Source organism: Thunnus albacares, chromosome 5 (assembly GCF_914725855.1).
Source record: "Thunnus albacares chromosome 5, fThuAlb1.1, whole genome shotgun sequence".
Taxonomy (NCBI): Eukaryota; Metazoa; Chordata; class Actinopteri; order Scombriformes; family Scombridae; genus Thunnus; species Thunnus albacares.
Window position 1 is genome coordinate 11313758 of NC_058110.1, and position 25455 is coordinate 11339212.

General features: G+C 43.1%; 1 protein-coding gene across 2 annotated transcripts in view; it reads right to left on the reverse strand.

Annotated features, from left to right (window-relative positions):
* Positions 1-23778, reverse strand: part of bsna (bassoon presynaptic cytomatrix protein a) — a 50698-nt gene extending 26920 nt beyond the window's left edge. For both annotated transcript variants that reach the window (XM_044352499.1, XM_044352497.1), the window contains exons 1-5: positions 23329-23778; positions 7285-12657; positions 5711-5881; positions 4841-5097; positions 3270-4206 (exon numbers count right to left, since the gene is read on the reverse strand). In XM_044352499.1, the coding sequence (XP_044208434.1) occupies positions 3270-4206; positions 4841-5097; positions 5711-5881; positions 7285-12657; positions 23329-23745 (7155 nt within the window). In that variant the 5' untranslated portion in view covers positions 23746-23778. The remainder of the gene's footprint in view (positions 1-3269; positions 4207-4840; positions 5098-5710; positions 5882-7284; positions 12658-23328) is intronic.
* Between the last annotated feature and the right edge of the window lie 1677 nt (positions 23779-25455).

Consider the following 25455-nt stretch of genomic DNA (forward strand, 5'->3'; position numbering starts at 1 on the left):
AAAGGTCAAAGAACAGAAGAAACGAGGAGAGGACACAACAACAGGGATATTCACGGGAGACAAAGGACACATATAGACACAGAGACAAGGACAACAAGAAACAAGAGTGAAGTTTGTGTTAGAAGACATACAAAAAGTTAAAATTAGTGTCAATTGTGATGCAGTATTCTATTAAATCAACTACATCTAATGCAAACAACTTCAATCATTTCAAGACTTTTTGCTGGGTTTTTGCATGGATTTCGTAATGAGGTTAACAGCACAACTATTTGCTCCATATTATGAAATAAAATGATTTTTTAAATTTTTTTTGGTCAAAGGCTGCGTTTCTGCACTAAGACGGTCTGAATAGTTGGATCTCTGTCTGCTTCAAACTGAACATGGGTACAGTTAAACAAATTCTGGAAATTAATTTCCCCCCAACTGTCGAGGAATAAATCTCCCTTCAGTCATGGATTGGGAGGCTGGCAGCATTAACTGATGGCTGATGATAAGGAATGTTACTAACACCTTGTTGAATTGTCTTGTTGAATTTGCCCTTTGGAAGGTAGACACAAAAAAGCAGATACTATTTTGTGCATTTTCCTTTGGTTGAATCCTCTTTGAAATTAATGATGGATTGCTTCTGATAGTTATTGTGAACTTTAAACATCAAATCTTTAGACTAAGCCTACTGCAACATGTGCTCCACTGTACACCCCTCGAAAAACATAAAGAACAAAAACAAGAATTTTTTGTGCATTTTCTTAATCTTTTAGCTATATATTTTGTCAACACAATATGGAACTAATAAAATACTGAATATAAGTGGGCTGCTTATTCTCCTGTCGAGACCAGCCAAGCACTTGTATCTTCTTTCGATGAGTCAATGTTTTTCTGTTGCTAATCAATATCATGAATGCCATGAACGGAAGAATGAATGTGAGTTCATGTTTGTTTATTAAATATGTGTAAACACTGTATTGCCCTTCCCTTGCCAAGTATGCATACTGTATTAGTAGTAGTTTGTAAATAGATCACACAGTATTTAATGTGTTTTTGTCATGTCAATCTGTGTGGGGGCAGCAACATAAAAAAACATCCCCATGGGGATTTATTAATAATATAATCTTAGCTTGTGGGCAGTAAAACATACTCCTAACACCTCAAAGGATTAGGAGAGAAAATACTGTACGGTGTGAAAAATCTATATATAACAAAGGGGTTATTCATCACAGCATTCACATAATAACTAGTACATTCTAAAGAAAACAAATCCTTGTAGTCATTTCACAGGCACATTTCTAAGCAGTCCGCATTGTTTAGTTCACTGTGCTGTGTGCTGCAGACACTATTTGACAATGTGACAGTCAATGATGTGGAAGTGGATTATTGAAGGGCAGTTTTGACTGACCCAAAACCAATGCATGTTATATCGTATCAGCACTGGAGAATTGTATAAGCTTTGGTAACAAAATATATCAAGTATATTTTTTATGTGAACCTGCTTGACTTGATTTTACTTAAATTGTCTATTCATATATTTCGCTTATATTACTGGAATTGGTTGATTCTGGTAGAGTTAATGTCTTTTGCTACCTAAAAGTTCCCCATTTTACTAGATTTTATATTTGATTTATAATTTATGGATTTTAATATCTTGCCTTGTGTGGAGCACTTTGTAACCTCAGCTTGGAAAGTCCTCAATAAATAAAGATTATTATCATTATTATACATCTATTTCTCTAGCTATTAATATGATTTTTAGTATTCGGTCATATGAAAATTTTCACTTCAAAATAGGTTCGTTGTGAGAGTAGTTTGCCACCTGCCATGTCCTCTGAAATAAGGGAAAAAGCATGCAGGTTTAATTTTTAAGATGTATCGACCCTGGTTTGGTAAAGCAACCAATAATCACGTTGAACTAATTATTAATGCACAAAAGTATTAGATGATTTTGTCCCATTTGACATGATCTAAGTATTCTACAGAGCCTGAATCAGTTAAAAGGAGATGTTATTCACGCAAATGCATAGCAGAAAGAATATCAGACTGTACTATCATATACTGTATCTATACAAAGTAACATTAATAGGCAGCAACATTCACTAGCTACCCAGTTTAGTAATTAAAATTAGTTATTCAGTGGGCAAGCTGTTGAACATCTTCCTTCACTACAGGTTTCTATATTAAAGTCCACAGTGCCTCAAGAAAGCTCAACAGTGGATTCTTCTTTGTATTTCACTTTCAGGGCAGGTATTGTTTCAGTGGGTGTCACTTGGACTGAAAACAAGACTAGTAACATCTGAGAACTCCATAACAATGGGGATTAGTCATCATAGCATTCACATAAAACATTGATAACGCTCACAAAATAAAAACAGGAGCAAACTGTAATCAAAGGAAAAGTTTCAATCAGAGCTACATTGAGGCAGGCGAGTATGAAGTGATTGAAAATTGCGAGGGGGCAATTTTTTTCATAAAATAAAATAAATTGATTTAACCATGCAATAGCCTCAGAAAGGCTAAATAGCATAAGGCTACTGTTTAAAAATCAAAGAATATATTTATTAATCAGAGCACTCACATAAGAATGTAGCACTAGCAGAGCATTAATATTTTTTGAATTTATGAATGAGTCTCTGTCAAAATCAGCAGGGGAGGTGTGCAGAAACAGCTGTTTGCGGCTTGCGTCTCTCTCTCTCAGTACTATGGACACCCTCTACACACAACAAACAGCACTGTCCATTGTTCTGAAACAACAGCTAAGTGATAGTCACATGTATCCAGGCCAATAATTTGGTTGTTTTTGCTATTTTTCTTTAGATATACAAAGCTTAAATAGAGGGGGCTAAGCCCCCGTAAGCTCCCTCGTGGCGCTGGGCCCACATTGAGGCCAATCAGTATTAAATATTGACTCCTCTGACAACTAAAAAGAGAGTAAAACTATTGTCAAGAGCAAAGATAATGACTGTGTGGAATGTTTTTTTGTTCTGTTGATTATTTTTCTATATTGGCTTATCAAATGTACCTGATTGATTTTGATTCATATTGTGCTGCATGGCTTATTGCAGGATGCCACTGAAACCAAAAATACTGACTTTTGCTCTATCTAGCTGATAACATGCATCATGATGCCTGTAAAATGCTCTTCCCTTTCATTTTGAACAAACCTTATCACCAGTGTTAGCTTTAGTATCCAGACTGTGTCCTCAATCCACTTTAATTGCTCCATTCTCTATAATTCTATATCTCTGTCATCATTGTCAGCATGGTTTGAGTGACTTTACCTGGTTCTGGAGCGCTTGTTGTTGATACAGGGACAGCCTGGCCTTGGTATGCTCATCTGTGGTGGGGCTGAGAGGCTTAGGGTCTGACATGGACCTTTGGGTGCTCTTGATGGGTCGGGGCACAGAGGGGTGTCGCTGGGGGGACTCGGCTGTGTAGGACTTCTGCTGAGGTGTGACATGGGCCTTGTTCAGCCGCTCACTGGACAGAGACGTCTCTAGCAGGCGGTGAGGGGACACCGGGGAGACAGGAGAGTAGAGGACCTGTGGGGATTTGGGGGCTGTCTGCTGCTGCCGGATGATGCTGGAGATGGACTCATTGTGGAGGTGGTTGTGAGGCTGGTAGTTGATATCGAGTGGGTCAGGGCGGCGTCGCTCAAACTTGGCTGCATTTGCTGCAATATGCTGTTGCTGGCGCTGCTGGGTCTGAAGGTCAGCAGAACCGGATTGTTGCGTTCCAGTACTGGTAGAGGAAGAATATGGACTGACTGTGGTTGGTACACTGAGTTGGGGAGCTACAACACCTTGTGACTGAGCTTCTGGGTCAGTCTGGCATGCTAGAGACTGTCCCTTTTGGGTCCGCTCAGGTCCCGAGATGTAGTGCACAATCTCTACTTTATTTGGGTCTGGTACTGTCACATGGATTGCTGGGGAGACTCTTCCTAGGTGCTCCACTTCTGTCTGGCAGGACATTTCCCTGATGGTCTGGATGGCGATACTGGAGGATACCATCTTGTGGGTGTCGGTTTTGGTGTCAGTGGCTGCTGTGGTCGTGGCAGCAGTGCTGCTGCCAGTGGCACTGGAGTCAGAGTGCCGAGAGAAACGGGAACGTCTTCGGCGGACTGGTTGCTCCGTCTCAGCCTTGTCCTCGTCATCGTCTGTCTGGACAGAGCAGTCAACGCTGCGACCACGCCTCCTGGTGCGATGACGCATCATGTACCTGGTGATGGCAAGAAGAGAAGAAGAAAAAAATAAGGAAATTAACAATACTGCTTTGTATTATTGCCAGCAAATTACAGTTTCATTTTTTGAACATACTTTTTGGGTGCCTGCTTGTACCAAATAGTACATACAAAAATAATGAACAATGTAAGTGTTTTTTACTCACTGTTTTTACTCACTGTGTTACTGTTTATAATCACTGAGTAACTGTGAAGTACAGTAATATTTTTACTCTATAACAAAACAAAGAGTGAGTGAAAATGTAACAATTCTGACAAACCAAGGAACCTTTTCAAACTTGGTAAAGCTGCTGGGCTTATTTAGGTTAAAAAAGAAAGAACATTATAGAACATTAAAGAACATTATAATGTAATTGGCAAACATGTACCTGGAACATATCCTCAGACAACAATTCTTTGATATTTGAACATCTACCATTGCTGGATGTTTTGTCTATTTGTGTTGCAGAATGCTGTTTACCTTTGAAACTCTCTCTAATAAACACTGACACACACACAAACAGTCTCACCTACATCTACACCCACATCCAGCTACATCCACCAAACACACACATCTACTGAATGTATCTGTCCACTTACTCCCCCCAACCACCAACACACAAACATCTCTACCTCTCCTCTCCATCTTCATCATCTGTTTGCACACAGCTGTCCACGATCCTGCGGGGGGAGCCGTAGAACACCACGCCATCTCCGTCCAAGCTGTCCCTACTCAGCCTGGTCATGGAGCTGTGTTTCCTCATGTTGCTCCTGGTTTCCATGTGGTCCTCCTGGCTCCTCAGACACATCTCTGACGAGGAGTTAGGGAGGGAACGGGAGCCCATCTGAGAGTCGTTGTAAGGGTGCAGAGGCTGTCCATTCACATCCAGCTGAAGAAAAATGGGATGGTTGTAAGGTTTTTAGTTGTTTTTATATAATTCACCCTTCACCCATCATTGACTCAGCTGAGAGTGAAAAGGCTTTGCAACTGTAGCTCACATCACCTATCGACCACATTTTGGTACAACCATAGTGGTCTTACAAGGAACTGGCCAAGTGCAGAGTGGCTAGATAAATAACAACAAGATTTGTAGGTAAACAAAATAATCCATCAATCTTTTTAGTAAAAGTAAAGGGTGACGTAGCTCTGTTTAAATTCAGGTCACCGTAAGAGGGAGCTGGCTTATCTTTAGATGTAGCTTGAGAAATCAAGTCAGTAACAGCTAAACAGATCATTTTTAGAAAGTGCGTTATCAATATTTTGTGCATAGTGAACAATTATTTTACAAACACAACAAACTTTTCTTTGCCAGCCCAGTTAATTCATGAGTTGTCAGAGTATGTGTTGATCGCTTAATGAGCCATCTGATATCAGTTGTACAGTTGTTCTATAACCTAAAATTCTCAGCCACTCTTGCCCAAGGGCATGAAGCCTTCAACATCAATGCCAGAGGATGTCACGTGACTTATAATCCAACTTCCAATGTTCTTCACTCTCCTCACCTGCATGCCCTGAACTGAAGCGGCCGTTTTCAGTCTCTTCTGCTCTTGAAGCTGCTGCTGGAGCTGTTGCTGCAAAGACTGGATCTGGTCTAGCTGGGACTTCTGCTGGGCCAGCTGTTCCCTCTGGACAACAAGTTGTTTCTCACGTTCCTGTTGCTGCTGCTGAATAACCTAAAAGTGTTGGTGATGAGGGAACAGAAAGAAACACACATGGGCAAAAACAGACAGAGAGGACAAGACAGAAAAGCATAGAGAAGCATAGCACAAGAAGAAGGTGAGAGGAGATGAGTTGAGAGGAGAAAAGGTGATCAAACAAATAAATGATGGAAAAAAGACAAGGTGAAAAAAGAGAGAGATGGTAAAGACAGAAGAGGACAAGGTTGTTGACTTTTGGCACATCTGGTTGAATAAAAGATGATCAAATATCAAAAATGCAATACAAATCACAGGACTCCTGAAACTGAATGTGACATGGAGTCATTCTTGTGCTGATGGATTAGTTTTGAAAATGGTTCCAAGTTAGTTATTGCAAAAACCAAGAATGGAAGCGCAACATAAATTAAGTGCAGCATGGACCGGTAATTGCTATTGCCAGTCATATAATACTCATAAGAAAATATTTAATGCATTTTCTTTGTTGCATACATGACAGGCTGGTGCAAATAAGGAGTTAGGGCTTTTGCTTATACTGTAGGTTATGAGATGCATATTAATCATTCCATCTCTAGTTCATTCTCATTAAGGAAGGCTTCCACACCTGTTTAACAGAGTTAACTTGAAAGATTTTCAACTGCTTGTTCTATCAAAAAAGAAGAAAATTGTCATGTTAGCCCTTCTGTTAACTGTTAAAACATCTTCACAAGGCTATTAGAAGCTGAGAAAAGCAATATAGTCAAATGTGTACTTGCTATTGATTATTAAATGTTCACAACATAATGCAATCCATTTTTCTTTTGCAGATAAATCAGACCAACAAATGGAACATGAAAGCACTTTACACACAACAGTTAGGCATCATCAGTTTCGGTCACACATATATACTACAGGTATGTTCATGCACACTTCGTATACAGGAAATGTCCAGTAAAATGGACAACATAGCATGCAAACTATAGAATTATAGTTTTGTTTTTGTTTTTTTTTATCATCAATCATTAGACAAGAAAACTTTTCCTCTAACAATGACAGGATTTTCTAGGTATATTTAATTGTCTCACCAGCCAAACAATATTCAATATAACTGTCAAAGTTTGTAACATTGAGAAATCAATAAGAGAAATCCACTGAATGACATGCATATACTGTATATAGAGTTTCTTAGTTGGTCTTAGATAATTTGAGGGAATGATATATCTTTCAGAGTAGGTCCATGTACTGGTTGCACATCAAAAGCACAGAACAAAAGCAATTTAAATAATATAAAAGGACAATAACTCATTAAGATACCACCACAGGTAACACCACCACAGAACAACAAAACACAAAAAATACCCAATAAAAAGCAACAACCACAAAACATCAAACAAGACACCAACTATCAAACTCTCAATTCTGCCTCCTGTTTCTCCCTCTACCTGTTCCTTGATGTTCTGCAGCTCCTGTAACTCTCTCTGCACCAGCATCTGCTCCTTCTCCCTGTGAAGCTTCAGCTCCATCCTTTCTCGCTCCAGCTCCTCCTGCAGGCGCAGTTGCCGGAGTTTCTCCAGCTCCACGCGCTCCCTCTCCATCTGCAGGAGCTGCTTCTGCTGCCGATGCAACCTCTCTGCTTCAGTTTCACCCTCTTTGTGTATGGCACCTGGTGGAGGGAAGGGAGGAAGACCTCCTGGAATGGGTAAGCCACTGGCAGGGGCAGAAGGGCCTACTGGAGGTTGGGTGTAGCCATGGGTGTGTGAAGGAGCTAAGGGTGGGTAGGCATGGGCTGCTGGGGGCTGCTGTGGCTGCTGAGCAGCTGTCACTTGTTGTTGACTATTCAGGTGAGCCTGAGACAAGTTTATAGGTTGCTGCTGTGGCTCCAATGGGATGACAACTGCTCCATGTACTGAGGTGACCTCTGATGATGAGGAGGTCACTGTTGCACCTTTACCGAGGTAAACTGGTTCATCCTGGACTGTAGAGCTGGTAGTTGTCATGGCAACAGACACTGGGGCAGATGCTGGTGCTGAAGTTGTTGCAGCACCAGCAGTAGTGGCAGTGGTTGACATTGTTTGGAGAAGACCTGGCGCTGGGTAACGGACTGGAGCTTGTCCAGATGAGGGCATTCTGGGGCTCATTGGTAGTCTGCTAAGACTGGATAGGGGCACAGGTGTCATATTGGCAGAAGGGTATGGCCTGTAGACCCCCCTCAGTAGTGGGCGAAGAACAGAAGCAGGCTGGGTTGTGATGGGAAGTGTAGAAGCGATAGGAGTCTGGATAGTGGAGTAGATCATCCCATCAGAGGACCTAATGGCAGCAGGGTACATGGCTCTGAGACTGGCCTGCCTGGCATTGATAAGGTTGGTTAGAGCTTGACTGTGGGAGATTGGCTTCCCATCTAGTCCAAAGAGGAGGTTTTGTCTCATGCCAAGACCAGCTGCAAGTCTGGAGGCCCCTGGGCCAGTTCCCCTCCCCAAACTGCCAAAGTGCATCAAGTCTGGGTTGCTTCCATACCGATCAATGGAATTGAGTGCTGCACACATTCGGCTGATCTCCCTGGCAGTTGTAGCACTGTACTGAGCCAAATTAGCTTCATGGAAGCTAGCAATGTCACGAGCAGAGTAGCCATAGTCTGAACTGATATTAGACAAGGAATTATATCTCCTTATAGGCAGCGTTTGGGCTGTGATGTCTCCTCCATGCCGTAAATCTGTATACGAGCCATACTGCATCCCTATATACCCACCATAGCCCTGTTTCATAGCAGTTAGATCCATGGCAATTTCTTCTGGGGCTTGGAGGTGCGGTTCTAGTTTAGAATGGTAGGAAAGTAGTCCTGCCTCAGCTAGGTTTGTATCAGACATTGAAGGCTGGAGCCTACCAGGGAAAGGCAATGTGTAGGCCTTACGTCCATCCATTGGATACTCATGGTACCTTCCAGGTTGTCTTTCTTGGTCAGACTCGTATGTGAGAGTTGGGGCAGAGGGAGGCTTTATGCCCTCTTTCTCAGAACCACCAACACAGCTTCCACCAAATGGAAGTCGGTAAACAACATCACAGCAAGCTGGTTGGTTGTCAGGTTTAATTTGGCCTCCTGCAAGATCCATAGCATCCTGTCCTTCTTCTACCTTCACTAGTTGAGTCACTGCCCTGGCCTGTTCTGGCCCTCCATCCATCTGTACTACCATACTATGTGGTGATTTACCTCCTGAAATCACACCAGGAGGACTGGGCTTCCCTTTAAGCTCAATGGGTCCAGTGCCATACATTTCAGGGTTAATAACTGGTGATACAGCACTGACCACAGCTGAGGCAGTGCTGGTCTGGCTGACTAGCAAATCTTTTTTCAGTAAAGGTGAGATCTGGCCAGTAAGGTTGTACCTGGCCAAAGCAGATGCCTGTTGCTGCTGTTGTTGCATGTGATGGTGCTGTTGCAACTGCTGTTCAAGAAGTTCTTGTTGCTTCTGCAACTTCTCTTGTTGTATCTGTAGCTCTCTCTGTTGGACACTGAGGTCTTCCAGTTTGGCATCTATTTTTGGTATTGATGGGTCAGTTGGAGGTGACATTGGTGGTTTGTTTTGGGAAAAACACACAGCTGAACCCATTCCCTGACCCAGATCTACTCGGTTTTGATGGGGATCACCATAGACAGTTGGCTGTTTGGGCTGGGTCATGAACATGGATGCAGCCACAGTGACACTCACAGTGGTTGGTGTAGTGGTCTCCTGGGCATTCAGGTTCATAATCAGTGGCTGTACAATTGTTGAATTTCTGCTCCCCTCTGATCCACCATGGTATTTCCTGCTTTCAGTGGCCAGGGAGGTGAGATCCATTCCTTGATCAGTCATGATAATAGGAGCTGGTTTGGTGGCTGTTCTGAGGTCCACAACACTTCCACCTTGGATCATATGGCCTTGCTCTACTCTAGAGGTGCCCGGGACTGTAGATATGCGACAGAGTGAGATGTTATCCATTGACATGGACCCTCTTGTGTAAGTGCTCACTGTGGTGACCATACTTGTTCCCACATTTACCTTCTCCACTCTTTGTGTTCGGTAGAAGCTGCGTGTAGGAGAGTTTTGGTAAGGTGGAGTGTCTGGAGGGCTGCCACATGGGGAATATGTGTCAAATGTTGATTGACGGCTAAATCGGGTAGGTGAAGACAGGGGAGAAGTAGCAGTGTTGACTGTCATTGGCCTAGCTGGACTTGAAGGTGGGGAGTATGGAGCATCTTGGGAAGACTGCTGTCGGTACAGTCGTGGGGAAACCGATCGATGTGATGTTTGGGTTCCCTGAGCTATCACTGGAGATGTAGGCCCAGAGCCAGCTGAGTCCATTCGTAATGCCGAACTGAAAGTCTGTGTAGAGAACTCAGCTGTAGCCCTTCTGGAAGGTGAACGGGTGGGACTTTGTGGTGGTGGTGATGGTGAAAGAGGAGGACTGGTGCTCCTATAATATGTAGTATACTTGGGAGAACGTGGCTCAATAATTCTCTCAGTAGAAGATGTTGAGCTGTCTCGCACTTGGACACCCCTAGTCTCCCCTACCCTTCTGGTGATCACCTCTCTTTGACTATAGGCTTGGGTAATCTCTGCAATCTTGCTGCATACACTTGAGACTGTAGCTGAGGATGTGGCAGGACTTCCCGTGTGTCGGCCATATATACCAGACTGGGTAGATGTTATAGTGTGGGTTGAACTTGTCTGAGAAATTGTTACTGCATCCCTGGCATAAACTCCATAAGCTGCAATAGTGGTGGCAGCCACTGTTGGAGTTATTCCATTCTTTCCTGCTTGGCTTTTAATCCTGTCCTTGTGTCCATCCTTTGCTGAGAAGTGTTGTGTCACTCGGACATCAGGGATCCGTCCTCCAGTCTCAGCGAAGGAGACTGGCGCTGAGATCTGGGTGGGGCTGGTCCCTGGAGTCAGGAGAGCATTGCTTTGCTCCAGTAACTTAGCAAAGGCTGAGCCTGTGTCTAGGAGCTGCTTGTCTGGGTAGGAGCTCTCAATCTCAATCTCTACTTGCTCATCAGTAGCCTGCTGCATCTTAGTGATGTTCTGAGATGTCTGTCGGATCTCCTCATAAATATCTGTTTCTGTCTCTGCTGCCTCATTCTCATATCCAGGTTGATCTTGTTCATATTCATACTCATCATCATAACCTTGTCCATTAACATCCTCCTCATAGAACTGTCCATGTCTTCCATGTTGCTGCTGTTGTTGCTGCTGTTTCTGTTGTTTTTGAAGCATCTCTGCCTTCCTCATCATCTCTTCATACACCTCCTCAGCGCTCTTTAGTGGTTTGGAAGTTGAAGATGGTGCTGTGGTGGTTGTTGTGGTTGATGACTTCTCTATTGGTGAGTACAGAGACATAAAGGTAGGCAGGTTGTACTCGCTGCCTGACTTGTAAAGTTTGGACTCATATCCCTCAGCTTCTGAGTCCAGACTCTGAGGGGAATATTCAGAAGCAGAAGAACGATGGAGCTCTTCCATTTCTGCAGCTTGTCTCAGTTCTTCTGTTGGAGAAGCATCTTCGATTGGTGAGAGATTGCTAGGTGGTGTCTTGGACCTCTCTCTGCGCCTCTGAGCCCTCAGCTCTTCCTTATCCCTCTTGGTCTTTCGTGCTGTGCTCCTTATTCTCTGTTGTTCCACCTCCCTCATCTTCTCCTGTTCTCTCAGAAGTTCCTCTTCCTCTCTCAGCTCATCCTCTTCTGAGGAGTCTTCAATGGTGGGAAGGAGAGGGCCATGGGAGCGATGGCGCGCTTTCCTCTGCTGCTTGGCCTCTTCCAGCCTTTGCCTCCTGCTGGGGCTACTGTCACTGTCCTCCTCCATTGATGAGATGGAAGTAGGAGACTGGCCAGAGCCATATGAGGATGAAGTCGGTGGCAGAGTGGAGGAGTAGTCTCCCCGAGAATGCTCCTCAGGAGATCCTGTCAGGCTCTCCATCTCTAGCTCTGGTTCTCGATCAAGGCTCAAGTCATTTTCATTGCTGAGCTCCATGTCTCGGCTGTAACTATTGGTATTATTGAGTTCAATGGTTTTGAAGCGCCTCAGGCCTCCTTGTGATGCCATCACATCTTCCTCACCCTCCTCCGCTGAGCCTTTGTAAACATCAGTAGAACTCTTAGTTTCCTCCTCAAAACTGCTGGAGTGGTGCTGAAGGCGCCTCTTCTCTTTCCCTGAGTCAGAGATGATGTGCTTATGGTGGCTTTTCTTGGGCTTCTGGTAGCCATATCCTTCATCTTCTTCATCTTCCTCTTCCTCCATCTCTTCCTCCTCCTCTTCCTCATTTTCTTCATCAGCGCTCATCTCCATAATCTGTCTCCTCATGAACTCCTCATCGGTCATCTCTGTGGGCTCAGCCTCTTTTTCTTTCTTTTTTTTCTCCTTCTTCTCCTCCTTTCCTTCCTTCCGTTTACCCTCCCAGTCTCCTCCATCCTCTTCTTCTTCCAGTATATCTTCTAGTTCCTCATCAGAGTCATATGCATCTGGTGGGATTGACAGGGAGCGTGGGCGCTGCTTCCCTCTATCATCCAAGTCTCTATCTCTGTGCTTCCTGCCCCTTCTGTCTGCCTTCTCTTCAGAGAGGCTCTTCTCCAACAAAGGCCTCATGGAGCTTTCTAGCTTTGTAATTTCAGACGGGCTTGGTGGGGAGCCCCGCCCACTTATGCCCCTCTCACTCAGCTTCATCTCCTCCTCTTGAATTAGACCTGTGATTTCACTGTGGGAGCTGGAGATGCCATCAGAGGAGTAGCCAGTGTCACTGAGGCTCTGAGGGCTGCGTGATAAGTCATGGGTGCTGTTGTTTTTTGTTTCCTAAAAAGAGAAGAAGAAATAAAAAAAAAAACTTATTAGACTTGGGAAAGCTAGAGTTTTTAATTTAAGTCATAATTTATGCAAAGTGTGAGAATGTATTGATGCTGGATAAGTTTGCAGTATGCATATAATTTAAGCCCACGTATATTTGGATTGTGATTTCTACATATTGCCTCAATTGAGAGGAGATATTTTAGAGATAGAATTAATGGTTTCTGTCTAATTCTAATATTTGTCTACTAATAAACGTGAATGTGAAAAAAATTAAGTCCATATTTGGCAAAAGTTGACAATAGCAGTATAATATCTTATCAACCCTTGAGCAATATGGGACCTAGATTTATTGATTAAAAATGTGTCTGGCAAATAACAGTTTTACAAAGTGTTCACTTTTTAAAGCAATATCTGCACAGACATGCTAAAAATACAATCTTCACCTATTAATAAAAACAGAAGACAGAAGAGGACAGAAATAAATATGTTAGGTGATAGCAAGACAAAAGGCAATGACACGAAAAGCTCTCTTGAACTCTACATCTAAAAATATTTTGATAAATTCGAACTACAGTGAATTTAGTCAAAGCTCATTCAAATGGCTTTTCATGAAGTTGATGTCCATTTGATGATTTAATAGAGTTTTAATGGCATATGATTAATGTGAATGATCCATTTTTTTTGGAACATTAGCTACTAAGTAATTAAGTGCTATATATACATCATTTACTCAACATGTCTATTACTCTGAAAGCTTGGAGGTCCATAAAAATATGTCTTGCCATATTGTTATACAATTATATTTAGGGAATTCCACTGAGTAACAAAGTCTTAGCTTGGAAATTCTTCGATGAGACATTTTTTAAAAATCTGAGTTGTTAATGAGCAATGGTTATGTGGGCCAAAATTTAATGCTTACGGTTAATCTCACATTGTAGTCATTAGATTTCACAAAGAACAAAGAAAAAGTGAAAAGACTGAATTCACAGATAACATTTAAGAGAATGAGCAGGAGCTTGTTATTCAGTAACGCCATGGATGTAGAATTATACAGGAAAACACTGAACACTTACATCTAGGTAATGTACAAAATGCAGAGATTTGCCCTTCCTATTTACAAAACTGAATAAACCCATACTACATATCAGTTCCTCTAACAACTTGCTGCTTTTTGAACAAGATCTAAAATGTTGTTACAATGCAGTTACAGTTCAAATATGGAATTACTGTCTTTGACAAAGTATTATCAAAATATCTAGATTACAATATCATACAGTTACCACACAGTGGCCAATAGTTGTTAGGTTTGTTAACAATTTGTTGAGCCATTGATGGAAGGAGATTAGTCAAACTGTGTTTTTAGGAGTTTGAAAATTTCAGTTTTTTGATGATGAGCTCAACATAAGATTGTGGAGTTAATATCTAACTCAAAAACTCATTCATCAATGGCTCTATCCGAGACGCCTGTTAATAACATGCCGAATCATAATCATCTCAAAGGGACTAACCTGGTAAATAACCTGGTAAATGAAAGGGGAGGATGGAGGAAAGAATACAAAATAGATAAAAATTATGGAAATCTTTTCTAGAAAACCTCTTATGAAGGATACTTCAGAGGAGACTTTACTTTGAGCTCTCAGCACTTTAAATTCCTAGCAGCTTTCCAAATGAGGAAGGTCTGTGCTGCCTTTGAAAAGGCCCGAAGCAGCATTACTTCAGCTAAGGGCCTTGGAGGTTTAGCATATTCATGGCATGCCAATCTTTATACATATTTCAACAGGAGCGATGGTTGCCGCTGAGTAAGAAAAGCACTATTTCACTCATTCTCTCTCTCTGTTTCTTTCTCGCTCTCTCTCCCTCCCCAAGGTAATCCATGGATGCCTTGCCACTTGCAGCCTCAGCATTCTGTGAGGAGGGAATCAATGACATGCTTTCCAGACAGCCATGGATTTCCAACACTAAAGGAGAAGGTAATTGGTTCAACTTACAATTCTAAATAACCAGGCCTCATGGAAAATCTTAGCTAGTGTCATATCATACCACGACCCTCTGTGACAGTTACTTTGTGATGAAACATGCCCAGTGTTTTGAATGCGAGGTCATTTTTTGAAATTTGTTTCATTTTCACTTTGCAGTGTAATAAAGGAAGATTTCACAAAGAAAAAACACTGGCCTGAAACTTAAAAGAAGTGTAGTTCACATGAAATACTAATCATTCTTATACAGAGAGACATTTGGTACAAGAGATGCAGGAAAGAAATATGCTTTAGATAAGGAGGCATGATGCCACGACTCTAAATTATCATGTAAGCAAGAAATGCTACAGACAAAAACAAAATCATGGGAACTACTAACATTTCAGTAAAAGTAAGGCAGAATAAGGGAGAGAGCAAATACAATACATCTGGAAATGGTCTCAAGGATTGATGTTTTTAAACCCGAAAATAATCAATCAAATTCCACTGAAAAGTAAATAAAAGCTCTCAGTGCAGCTATAGATTTTGAGGTCTCTCACCTGCCACTGTAATAATGAATTTGATCTTTCAATGTTAAAAACATTTTAAAGGAAAATGAATAAAAACATGCATATAGCACGTTGCAATTGTGCTTTTATCTTTAATTTTAATCGTTTGGTTTGTAGAAAACAAGTATTTATTTCAGGGATCAGTGACGAGATACAAAATGAGCTTACTTTTGAAGCAGAGAAACATGCAGGAAAAGGTCTAAAATATTCATAAGAAAATGTGGATGGGATGTTTGTATCCAAAATTACACTTACACAGAGAAATGTTTTTTTCTTGTATTTTACCAGAAGAAAATGGAGCTCAGTTGCCCAACCTAATACCAAACTAATCTCACACATCTGTGAGTGAGTGACACAAACATTGAAAATATCTTTAAAAGTATCTATCTGTGTGCTACCGTCATCACAAATATGTATATACATACATACATACATACATATATACACATACACACACACACACATACATATACACATACATACATATACATATCTATCTATCTATATATCTATCTATATATATAGATAGATATATAGATATATAGATATATATATATATCCTCTACATGGATGACATCAAGATGTATGCCAGGAACGAGCAAGACATTGACTCACTGCACTGATCCACCTCACCAGGATCTACAGCAACGACATTGGAATGTCATTCAGACTAGATAAGTGTGGTCGGATGGTATCAAAGAGGGAAAAGATGATGAGAACGGAGGGGGTTGAATTACCAGAAGGCAGCATTGCAGATGTTCAGGACAGCTACAAATACCTTGGGATCCCGCAGGCAAATGGGAACCTTGAGGAGGCCGCAAGGAAGTCAGCCACAGTCAAATACCTACACAGAGTATGGCAGGTCCTGTAAAGTCGGCTGAATGGGAAGAACAAGATACGGGCCATCAACATGTACGCCCTGCCAGTCATCAGATACCCCGCTGGTATAGTAAGCTGGCCAAAGGAGGAGATAGAGGCCACCGATATCAAGACAAGAAAGCTCCTCACAATGCATGGAGGGTTTCACCCCAAGTCCAGCACCCTGAGACTGTACACTAAGTGGAACAAGGGAGGCCGAGGACTGGTGAGCGTCAGAGCCACTGTCCACGATGAAACAACCAACATCCAGGAATACATCAGGAAGATGGCCCCCAAAGATGAACTGCTAAGTGAATACCTCTGGCAGCAGAAACCCGATGATGCAGAGAAGGAGGAGGAACCATCATGGAGGGACAAGCCCCTACGCGGCATGTTCCAGAAGAAGTGGCTGATATCAAGAAATCCTACTAGTGGCTGGAAAAGGATGGACTGAAGGACAGCACAGAAGCACTAATCATGGCAGCACAAGAGCAGGCACTCAGTACAAGATCAATAGAGGCGTGGATCTACCACACCAGACAGGACCCCAGGTGCAGGCTGTGCAAAGATGCTCCTGATACAGTTCAGCACATAATAGCAGGGTGTAAGATGCAGGCAGGAACAGCGTACATGGAACGCCATAACCAAGTGGCTGACATAGTGTATAGGAACATCTGCACTGAGTATGGGCTGGAAGTCCCAAGGTCACAATGGAATACACCTCCTAAGGTGGCTGAGAATGACCAAGCCAAGATCCTGTGGGACTTCCAGATCCAGACTGACAAGCTGGTGATGGCTAACCAACCGGACATCGTGTTGATTGACAAACAACAGAAGAAGGCAGTAGTGATAGACGTAGCAATCCCAAGCGACAGAAACATCAAGAAGAAGGAACACGAGAACATTGAAAAATAACAAGGGCTGAAAGAGGAGCTAGAAAAGATGTGGGGCGTGAAGGCAACAGTGGTGCCAGTGGTAATTGGAGCACTGGGGGCTGTGACCCACAAACTGGGAGAGTGGCTCCACCAGATTCCAGGTACAACATCTGAGGTCTCTGTCCAGAAGAGCGCAGTCCTAGGAACAGCTAAGATACTGCACAGAACCCTCAAACTCCCAGGCCTCTGGTAGAGGACTCGAGCTTGAGGAAGACACACCACCACCACCCCCCATGAGAGGGGGGTGAGAAGGGGATTTTTATATATATATATATATATATATATATATATATAGGCCATATTAGTGGCCTCAAGATGTCACTGCATTAATTTCCCTTCACTTTACTTACATAAAACAACACATTCAAACAAAAAATTAACATCCGCTTCTCAGGTTTCAGACAAGAATAATTTCCCAAATCATCTAGTTGCATAGTCTATGTCACAGTTTTTTCTAAATCCTATGTCTGGTTGTACTACAGACAGATTGCAGTTGCAATATTTGACATGTACAAGCGGACTGTAATAATGAAATCAAGTTGAGTCTAGTTTTGAGTAATCTATTTTTAGCTGATAATCAGTATGCTTAGAGACCTGACATTCAGCCAGCTCTCCCACAGTCTTTGTTCCACTAGCCTCAGACAGTTTCTTTCTGAAAGTCAAAACATCTTTTAGATGTTTTCTTTTAATATTTATGAATATGAAAATAGGCATCCACTACTGTCCTGGATAGCAAAGTTGAACACCTTGTTACATTTAGCAATTACAAGTGTATCAATAGCTAAGCTTTAGGGTATATGTTTTTGTTGAATGCTAACAAAATAAATATCATTTGTTTTTTCTTAAAGATACCCTCCAGACATGTTTTCTATGTTTTTAACATTCAATTACTTCAACAAAAATTCTTAAGATTCTTAAAATATCATCTTCCTCACTGAAAAATCCTGAAATCAATGAATATGCAAATATTGTTCATTTTAGAAGTTTAACTGCTGGACAGAAGATGTCTCCTACTTCACCCATTCTCATTCTCAGTGTATATGCACTGGAGACACATCATACATTGCATACTGGACCAGGATTGGCTCCAAATTAGGATTGATTTCACAATCCTGCTCGTACGTCTGTGCGTTAAACTGAAGTTTCACGTCAGCACAGAGAAACTTTCCCCCTTCAGCAGCTGAATGTAAAACAGACTTGTGGTATCAAACAGTGTACATCATTCTGCAGTGAAGCTCAAACATTCAATTGAAGGAACAAGAGGAAAAACATGTTCCAATGTGCTAGTAGATACTCTATTATTTAGGTCAGAATATTTACAGAAAACCCCAAGAACATATTTCAGCCTTTCAGAAAGAATGTTGAAAGAAACCTTTTATGACAAATACTGAAAGTTATGACATTGTAACCCTTCTTCTATAAGCTCAGGCAAAACCCGCTACTGGACTCTATGGGTAATACTCTCCTCCAATTACACACATGCAATCGTGCACTGAAGGAAGTACGTAGCCGGCCAATCAGGACATGCCTACCAATTATGTGTGTCTCACACAGTATATAAGGTAGTGCCTCACTGAATGTCCCATCCTGAAAACACTTCAACGGATGGTGTCGGAGCAGCAGGGTCCATAGGTAGAGAGCTCCGCTTGTGCTTATAGAACTAGGGTTACAATATCGTAACCTTCGTTCTATCTCACACAGGCTCCGCCCTCTACTGGACTCTATGGGTACAGTAGACGGAACCGGATGAAAGTTCGCCCTGCCGCGACGTGCCTCACTGAGCCCGACCAGCTATAGATTAGTCGCTGTGACCCTCCTACTACTTTAAAATCCATGCCGCTTTAGCAGAGCAGTAGGGGGCTCAACCCAGCCCAGTTAACATGAGCATGAAACTGGGTGTAGCCATGACTTAACCTTGCAGAGGTCAAAAACCATATAACAGACACCCTGCACACCTAATTCCCAGAGTCATCATGGAGCATGGAAGAATGCAGTCGCATATTGCCTAGGATGGGGGGGGGGGGTGTACCACAGCTCACACTTACACCCCCTTTTCACAAGTCCTGATTCGCCCCTGCAAGCACAGACCCTGAAAAGGAACCTGTCATGTCCAAGAAATAGAGCCATTTGAACAGACAGTCGTAGACCAAGGCACTGCTATGAATATGTCCTCCTACACTCGCCCCAATGAATAAGGCCATTGACGCTGCTACACCAGGTGTGGAATGCGCTTGGACCACATTGGGGGGGGTCCTTACCCACCTGCCTGTAGCCTTGGGAGATGCACTCACAAAGCCAACTAGCTAGGCACCTCTTGGAGAGGGCTTTACCAGCTACTCCCTCTCCATAGCACACAAACAGCTGTTCTCCACCCTCTTCAACAGAGCTGTGGATTGAACTCTGCCCTGCCTGCTGATGTAGGCAACTGTGGTGTGGTTGTTTGTTCTCACCAATACATACCTCTCCTGAACCAGGGTCAGGAAGTGTTGGAGAACCAAGTACTGCCTGAAGTTCAAGGAGGTTTTCCCCTGAAGGCCACATACCACCTATTGCTCTCCCCAGGCAGGTGCCCCCCCACCCCGTCAGGGACGCATCTGTGAACACCACTATGTAGTCACTTGACCTAGTGGTGTCCCTGTTGATAGATGCTGTGGGAACACCCAATAACACAGATCCTCCTGCACTAATGTGGGGAACATTCACCATGCGGTGCTTGGGCCTCTTGGGATCCGAGCACAGGCTGGCAAACCACCTTTGTAGGTGACGCATGTGCAGGAGCCCCAGTGGAATGACTGGATGGCCTGCCGCCATGGGTCTGCTCCCTGCCACAGTCTGAGAACTGCCTCCTGCAGGACCGTCCATCTGGGTTCTGACAGAATGGCCCACAAACATACAACACACCCACTGGTGTGGCTAGGGAGCGCTCTTCTTCCAGTTGAGGGTGAAATGTAACCGGGGTGCAGCACCAACTTGGCTATGTGGAAAATGGCTCACATGGACCTGACCATGACAATGAGGTCGTCTAAGTAAAAAATACCCTCATGCCCTGGTCGCGCAGCGGCTGCAATGCCGCATCCACACACTTGCTGAATGTATGGGGAGCCATGGAGTAGCATAACGGTAGCCTGTTGTACTCATAGGCTATCTGCTGAAAGGCAAAATGCAGGAACTTCCTCTGTTTCAGCACACACAGACCACCACCTCGACGTAAAAATAAGCATCTTTCAGGTCAATGGTGGTGAACCAGTCACCTGGTTGAACCAGTTCCAGCAGAACGTAGAGTAAAAAACCCCATCTGTCTGACGTGAGTGGGAATGATCAAGGCAGCCTGTTTTAGCAACAGATCCTGGATCACCTTGGAGAGAGAATCTATCTCTTCTTGAGGGGATAGATTTATCTCCTTGATGCCCAAGAACGGAGGAGGAAAATGGCAGAAGAGTGAGTAACTCGGTCTCAGTGTTCTGTCCATCCACTCCGTTAACATGCAGCTGTGATGCCATTCCTTGTAAAACTCTGTCAAAGGACGGGTGGTCAGCTGGGGGGCAGCAGCCATGAAGCTGTGACACTCCAATTCGTCTCTCCCCACCACCCAAACTCCATAAATGGAAGATTGCTCCATGGGGGGCTGATAGCAAAAGGACTGAGCCAGTGGTGTGGTCCATGACTGCATCATCATCAGCTGCCTCATCAGAGCATCTGATGTTGTTTCAATGTGTTCGTTCCTCTCTTTATTTCCAAAGGATATAACCGGAGGGGAGTGAAACAGACATAACGTCTCCTCTCCTCGGTCTGTGTGCGGGCATGGGGCATTACTCTGCTGTCTGAATCCTCAATAACATGAAAGATAAGCTGTGTATGCCGGTCCTGTGATGGCTAGCGGCGAGAACAGCGGGAGACAGTGCTGACACTAAGGAGACATGTAGTGTCCTCTCCTCGGCCGATGTGTCGGTGTGAAGCTTTATTCCTCAGTGAGGAGTTAACGCTGCTAACTGCAACACCGTTAGCTGGTCTGATGGATAACAGCACCAGTGAGCATAGTAAGAGACAGATCTGCTTCTCTGTGTCGCTATGTTGGGCGGGATGTGTATCTTTCTCACAACATAATGCCTAACATAGCGCTCATGAATGGGCTCAGCGCTGAGCTTTTTTCAGCTAGCATAGCATGTAGCTGAATGAGGCCACCCGCCGTCTGCTTCCCTAACTGTGGGAAGAGAGACAGGGGTGCCAGCTGAGTGAGTACTTTCTGCATTATACAGCCTCTGTGAGCGGCTGGATGCCTCTGTGCCTCTGTGCAGGCTGGGCTGCTATCATCAAAGCGTCATGGAGGGCCGGAGAGGTGGAAGAGGGTGGAGGATTTTGTTCTTTGATGGAAAAAGTCATTTGTTGAACATGAACAGTGACTGGAGGGGGTGGTGAACTCTGCTGGCAAATCTGGGGGCTCTGTTGAACATAGCTCTCGATGATGTGATGCTCCCTCCCACTGACTTTCCCCATGTGCTAGCCAGCTTCTGTGGGGGTATGCTGGCATTTTTCATCCCGGCATGCACTGCTCCACTGTTGTGGGAGTGACACTCTCTGGCTGTTAGCTGCTGTGTCCAGCTGTGTGCCCAGCTGGGAAATTTTCTTGAAATATTTCAGTACTTCCCTATTCTGCACCAGCAGAGGTAGCGGCTTCCTGCTCGCGGCCCAGACAGCTGGTTGAGGAATCAGGAGGGCTGCAAGGGCCTCTTCCAGGGGGACACAGGGCCAGCCTGTCTCTGTGTGGCCCTGCACTCTCAGGAAGGAAATCAGTCCCACGACTGGTGACTTTGTTTTCAGCATCTCCTTCCAGGATGCTTCGACACACTGCCAAATGTCCAAGAGAGGAGGCAAAACAAAGTCTGGTTGAGCCAGATGAGCAGGGCCGTAAAAGCCTTCACATAGCTGGCTAACCGGTTTGGGCTGTACAAAGGTACAGATGTGCAATCCAGCTCCAAAAGACCAGATGCACTCATTCAAATAACTGTTTGAGTTAGTTTGCTTCACTAAGTGTGTTCTTCCTACTGTGTGGCTTACAGATGTATTACCTAGATAACAGCCCTGTTATCACATACTTTTTTTTCCATGCCAGCAGCATGATTCTAGGGATGGCAATGTCAGTCTGTTGGAGCACCACTTTGGTCCAGATGGAAATAAACTATTCGGTGGATCTGCATGACATTTTGTACAGACAGTCATGGACCCCAGAGGATGAAACATTTGAGACCCTGGTCTGAGCCACCATGAGGTTGACATTTGTTGTTCTCTGAAATATATTTTTTTGATTGCCATCAACTTTTCCTAATATATTCGATGTCTCAGGAGGAAGATTTTGTTGGTCCTCTGAATTTTCCTTTAGCACCACCATTCAATCAGTGAAATATACAAACTCTAATTGATGGATTCAATTAGCTACAAAACACTGGTACAGATATTTGTGATTCCCAGTTGTAGTTCCCTGTTGACACCATTATGACTTTGGTGTTGCCCTGACTTTTTCTCTCACGCCACCTTAAGGTTGACATTTTTCCCTTTTTATTGAAATATCGCAACAACCATTGGATAGATTGTTGTAGACTTCGGTACAGATGTTCATGTTCCCCAGCAGATGAGTTGTTATAACTTGGATCTCCTGACCTTTCATCGAGCGCTATCATCAGGTGTAATGTTTTTCCAATACTTGGGTTTATGACCAAATACCTGCGAAACTAATGACATTCCCACCAGCGCCAGCTGTACTTTGTTTTCATTGCAAATTAGCTAATTTTAGCATGCTAACATGCCAAACAAGGAGGGTGAGGATGGTAAACATTGCACCTGATAAACATTAACATGCTGGCATTGTAAGTGTGAGCAGCTCAAAGTGCCTAAGTACAGTCTCATAGAGCCGCAAGCATGACTGTAGATGTTAGGTGTTTGGAGATTCACCATCTTGAAGACAACACTGAACAAGAGCATATCAGCAGGATTTTCCATTAAGCTCTTTAGGCGTCATGGAATAACTTTATGAATGTAAAGCAAGGCCACACAGAAACTGCCATGCATACTCATCAGATAGCTTGACCTGGATATAAAGTCAAAGTTAAATATGTCACACAACAATAGCCATTTTTGGTTCATAGGCCTGTATGTTACACTATGAATAGATTTACAATGTAAACAACAACAATGTGGTGTACTGAAAATCAGCTTAATTTATTTTGCATTTTTGTTGCATCTTTGTTAGTGCATTATTTATTTGGTAATTTTTTTCACAAGTGCTATTAAAAACTTACTTTTTCATAGTTTAACATACAGAGTTTACACTGGAAAAAAGCGGTGATACCAAAAAATCTGACTTACATCATAATGCCTGGACTTCTTAATATCCTTGATCGGTGTGATCTGCTCTCCCTTCTTCTGGGATGTTTTGGTGTCTTTGACAGTTTGGTTCTCAGGCTCAGCCTTGGGCTTCTCTTCTGTGGGTTTCGGCTGTTTCTGGGTCTCCGTGGTTGGTACTGGTGCCGTAGATGGTGTAGTGGTCTTAGTGTCAGTTGGCTGTTTAGCAGCAGTTGGTGCAAACGGGCCACTACCACCAGTTCCCGCCTGTGGTTTCTGCGTTTGGGGCTGGCCTGGCCTGGGTCCCTGCTGACTAGTGGGTTTGTGGAGAGGGCTTTGCTGACTAGCTGGCGCCTGGTGACGGGGTGAACCCATTGGCTGGTGCTTGGGAGACGGGTGAGGAACAGGAAGTGGAGGATCGTCAAGACCGCCTCCGGACATCAGCCTTTGGGTTTGGCAGTTGAGACATAACCACTCTTTTTTCTGAAACAGAGAGAACACAAAGACCAACAACAGTTATGACAAACTGCCTATTTCCCACAATAGTATCATAATGTTTTGTTATCAAATCATTGCTATAATATGGTCGATAAAACGTATTTGAAGACACACTCCCTGATTCTATAATAGCTCGAGTACCCCGTAACTCCAAAATCTTCCTTCCAGCTCATTCAAAAGCTGTTTTAAAACATCAACACTAAGCTGGGAGGAACATTTCAGATTTAGGCTCTATTGGGCATTATAATCAGGGAGTGCATCTTTCATAAAAATACAATTTAAAGTGCTGAAAACATGAGGTTATGAGTTACATGTTACTGGTTTAAATACCAACACCCTGTCAAAAAAGTCAACAAGTACAGCTCAGTAGCACACAGTAAAGACTGCAGCACTGGGTGGCTCCCAAGTATGTGTGTGTGTGTGTGTGTGTGTGTGTGTGTGTGTGTGTGTGTGTGTGTGTGTGTGAAATAAATGCCATTCAACCCTCCTTCTCTCTACAACTAAGGCACTCCTCCAGCAGTCACACTAAAATGATTATGTTCTCAGTCAACTTCTCCCGTTAAATAAGATTGATAGTTTTAACACACTGATTAATAATCTAAACATTAAATATGTCCGTTCCATTTAAAACGCAGACTGCAAAGAGATCTGCTCAAACACACTTGTATAATGTATACAGTTCGCAAATCTTATTTCCAGACAGAGCTGTCAGAGCTGTAGCAAGCTAAGCTGAGCTGATGTACGTTTCTAAAAGGCCAAGTTACACTGACAGCTACACCCAATTTTCATCACATCAGCTCCACTCACACCACTTCACATACTGTGAGACTGACTGACAAAAAAGATTAGACTGCCACGTGCACGCGCACACACACACACACACACACACACACACACACACACACACACACACACACACACACACACACACACACACACATGCACTGTCCATAATCTGTCTTCAAATCCAATTAAACTCTTTTTGTGACAAGATTTCTTTGCGATACAGAAAGCAGACAAACAACATAGCTGATATGAGTTATCAGCTGATATTTTAAAAGTTAGAAGCAGCAACCAACAAACTGTCCTAAAAGTGTCTCCTGGGTCTTTCTAGGGAAAAAAAAGTGTTTTATTTTTTGCATAAAACAAGAGAGGCAGAGGAAGAATGGAGCATAAGAATTAACATCAATAGCCTCTATAACTGAACAAAAGAGCCCCATCTACAGACACTCAAAGTTCACCAACAAAAAATCAAAGCAAGAAAATGTCACAGTCCCACTCACACTGTTTGATTGACAGGTGATATCTGGGAAGAGCAGGACAGAAATGTCACAGGAGTAAGTTCAGCTACATAGTGACAAAAAACGTGTTATTGGGTTAATTTAAAATAAATGTATGTTTAAAGATTAAAAATGTATTTATTCAAGTGAGATTTATCTATTATTTTGTTCTTTCTTTCTCTCTCTCTCTCTCCAGTATCCTCTCAACACCCTTCATACACCTTCTGTTTATTTTCTCTCTCTGTCTCTCTCTCTATCCTGGACAGTAACTGATGCTGTTTTGAGCTGAAGAGCAGCTGTATTATTCATATAATGAATAACTGACAGATGCAGCCCTCCCTCCTCAAAACTTATCTCCCATCTCTGTTTTCTT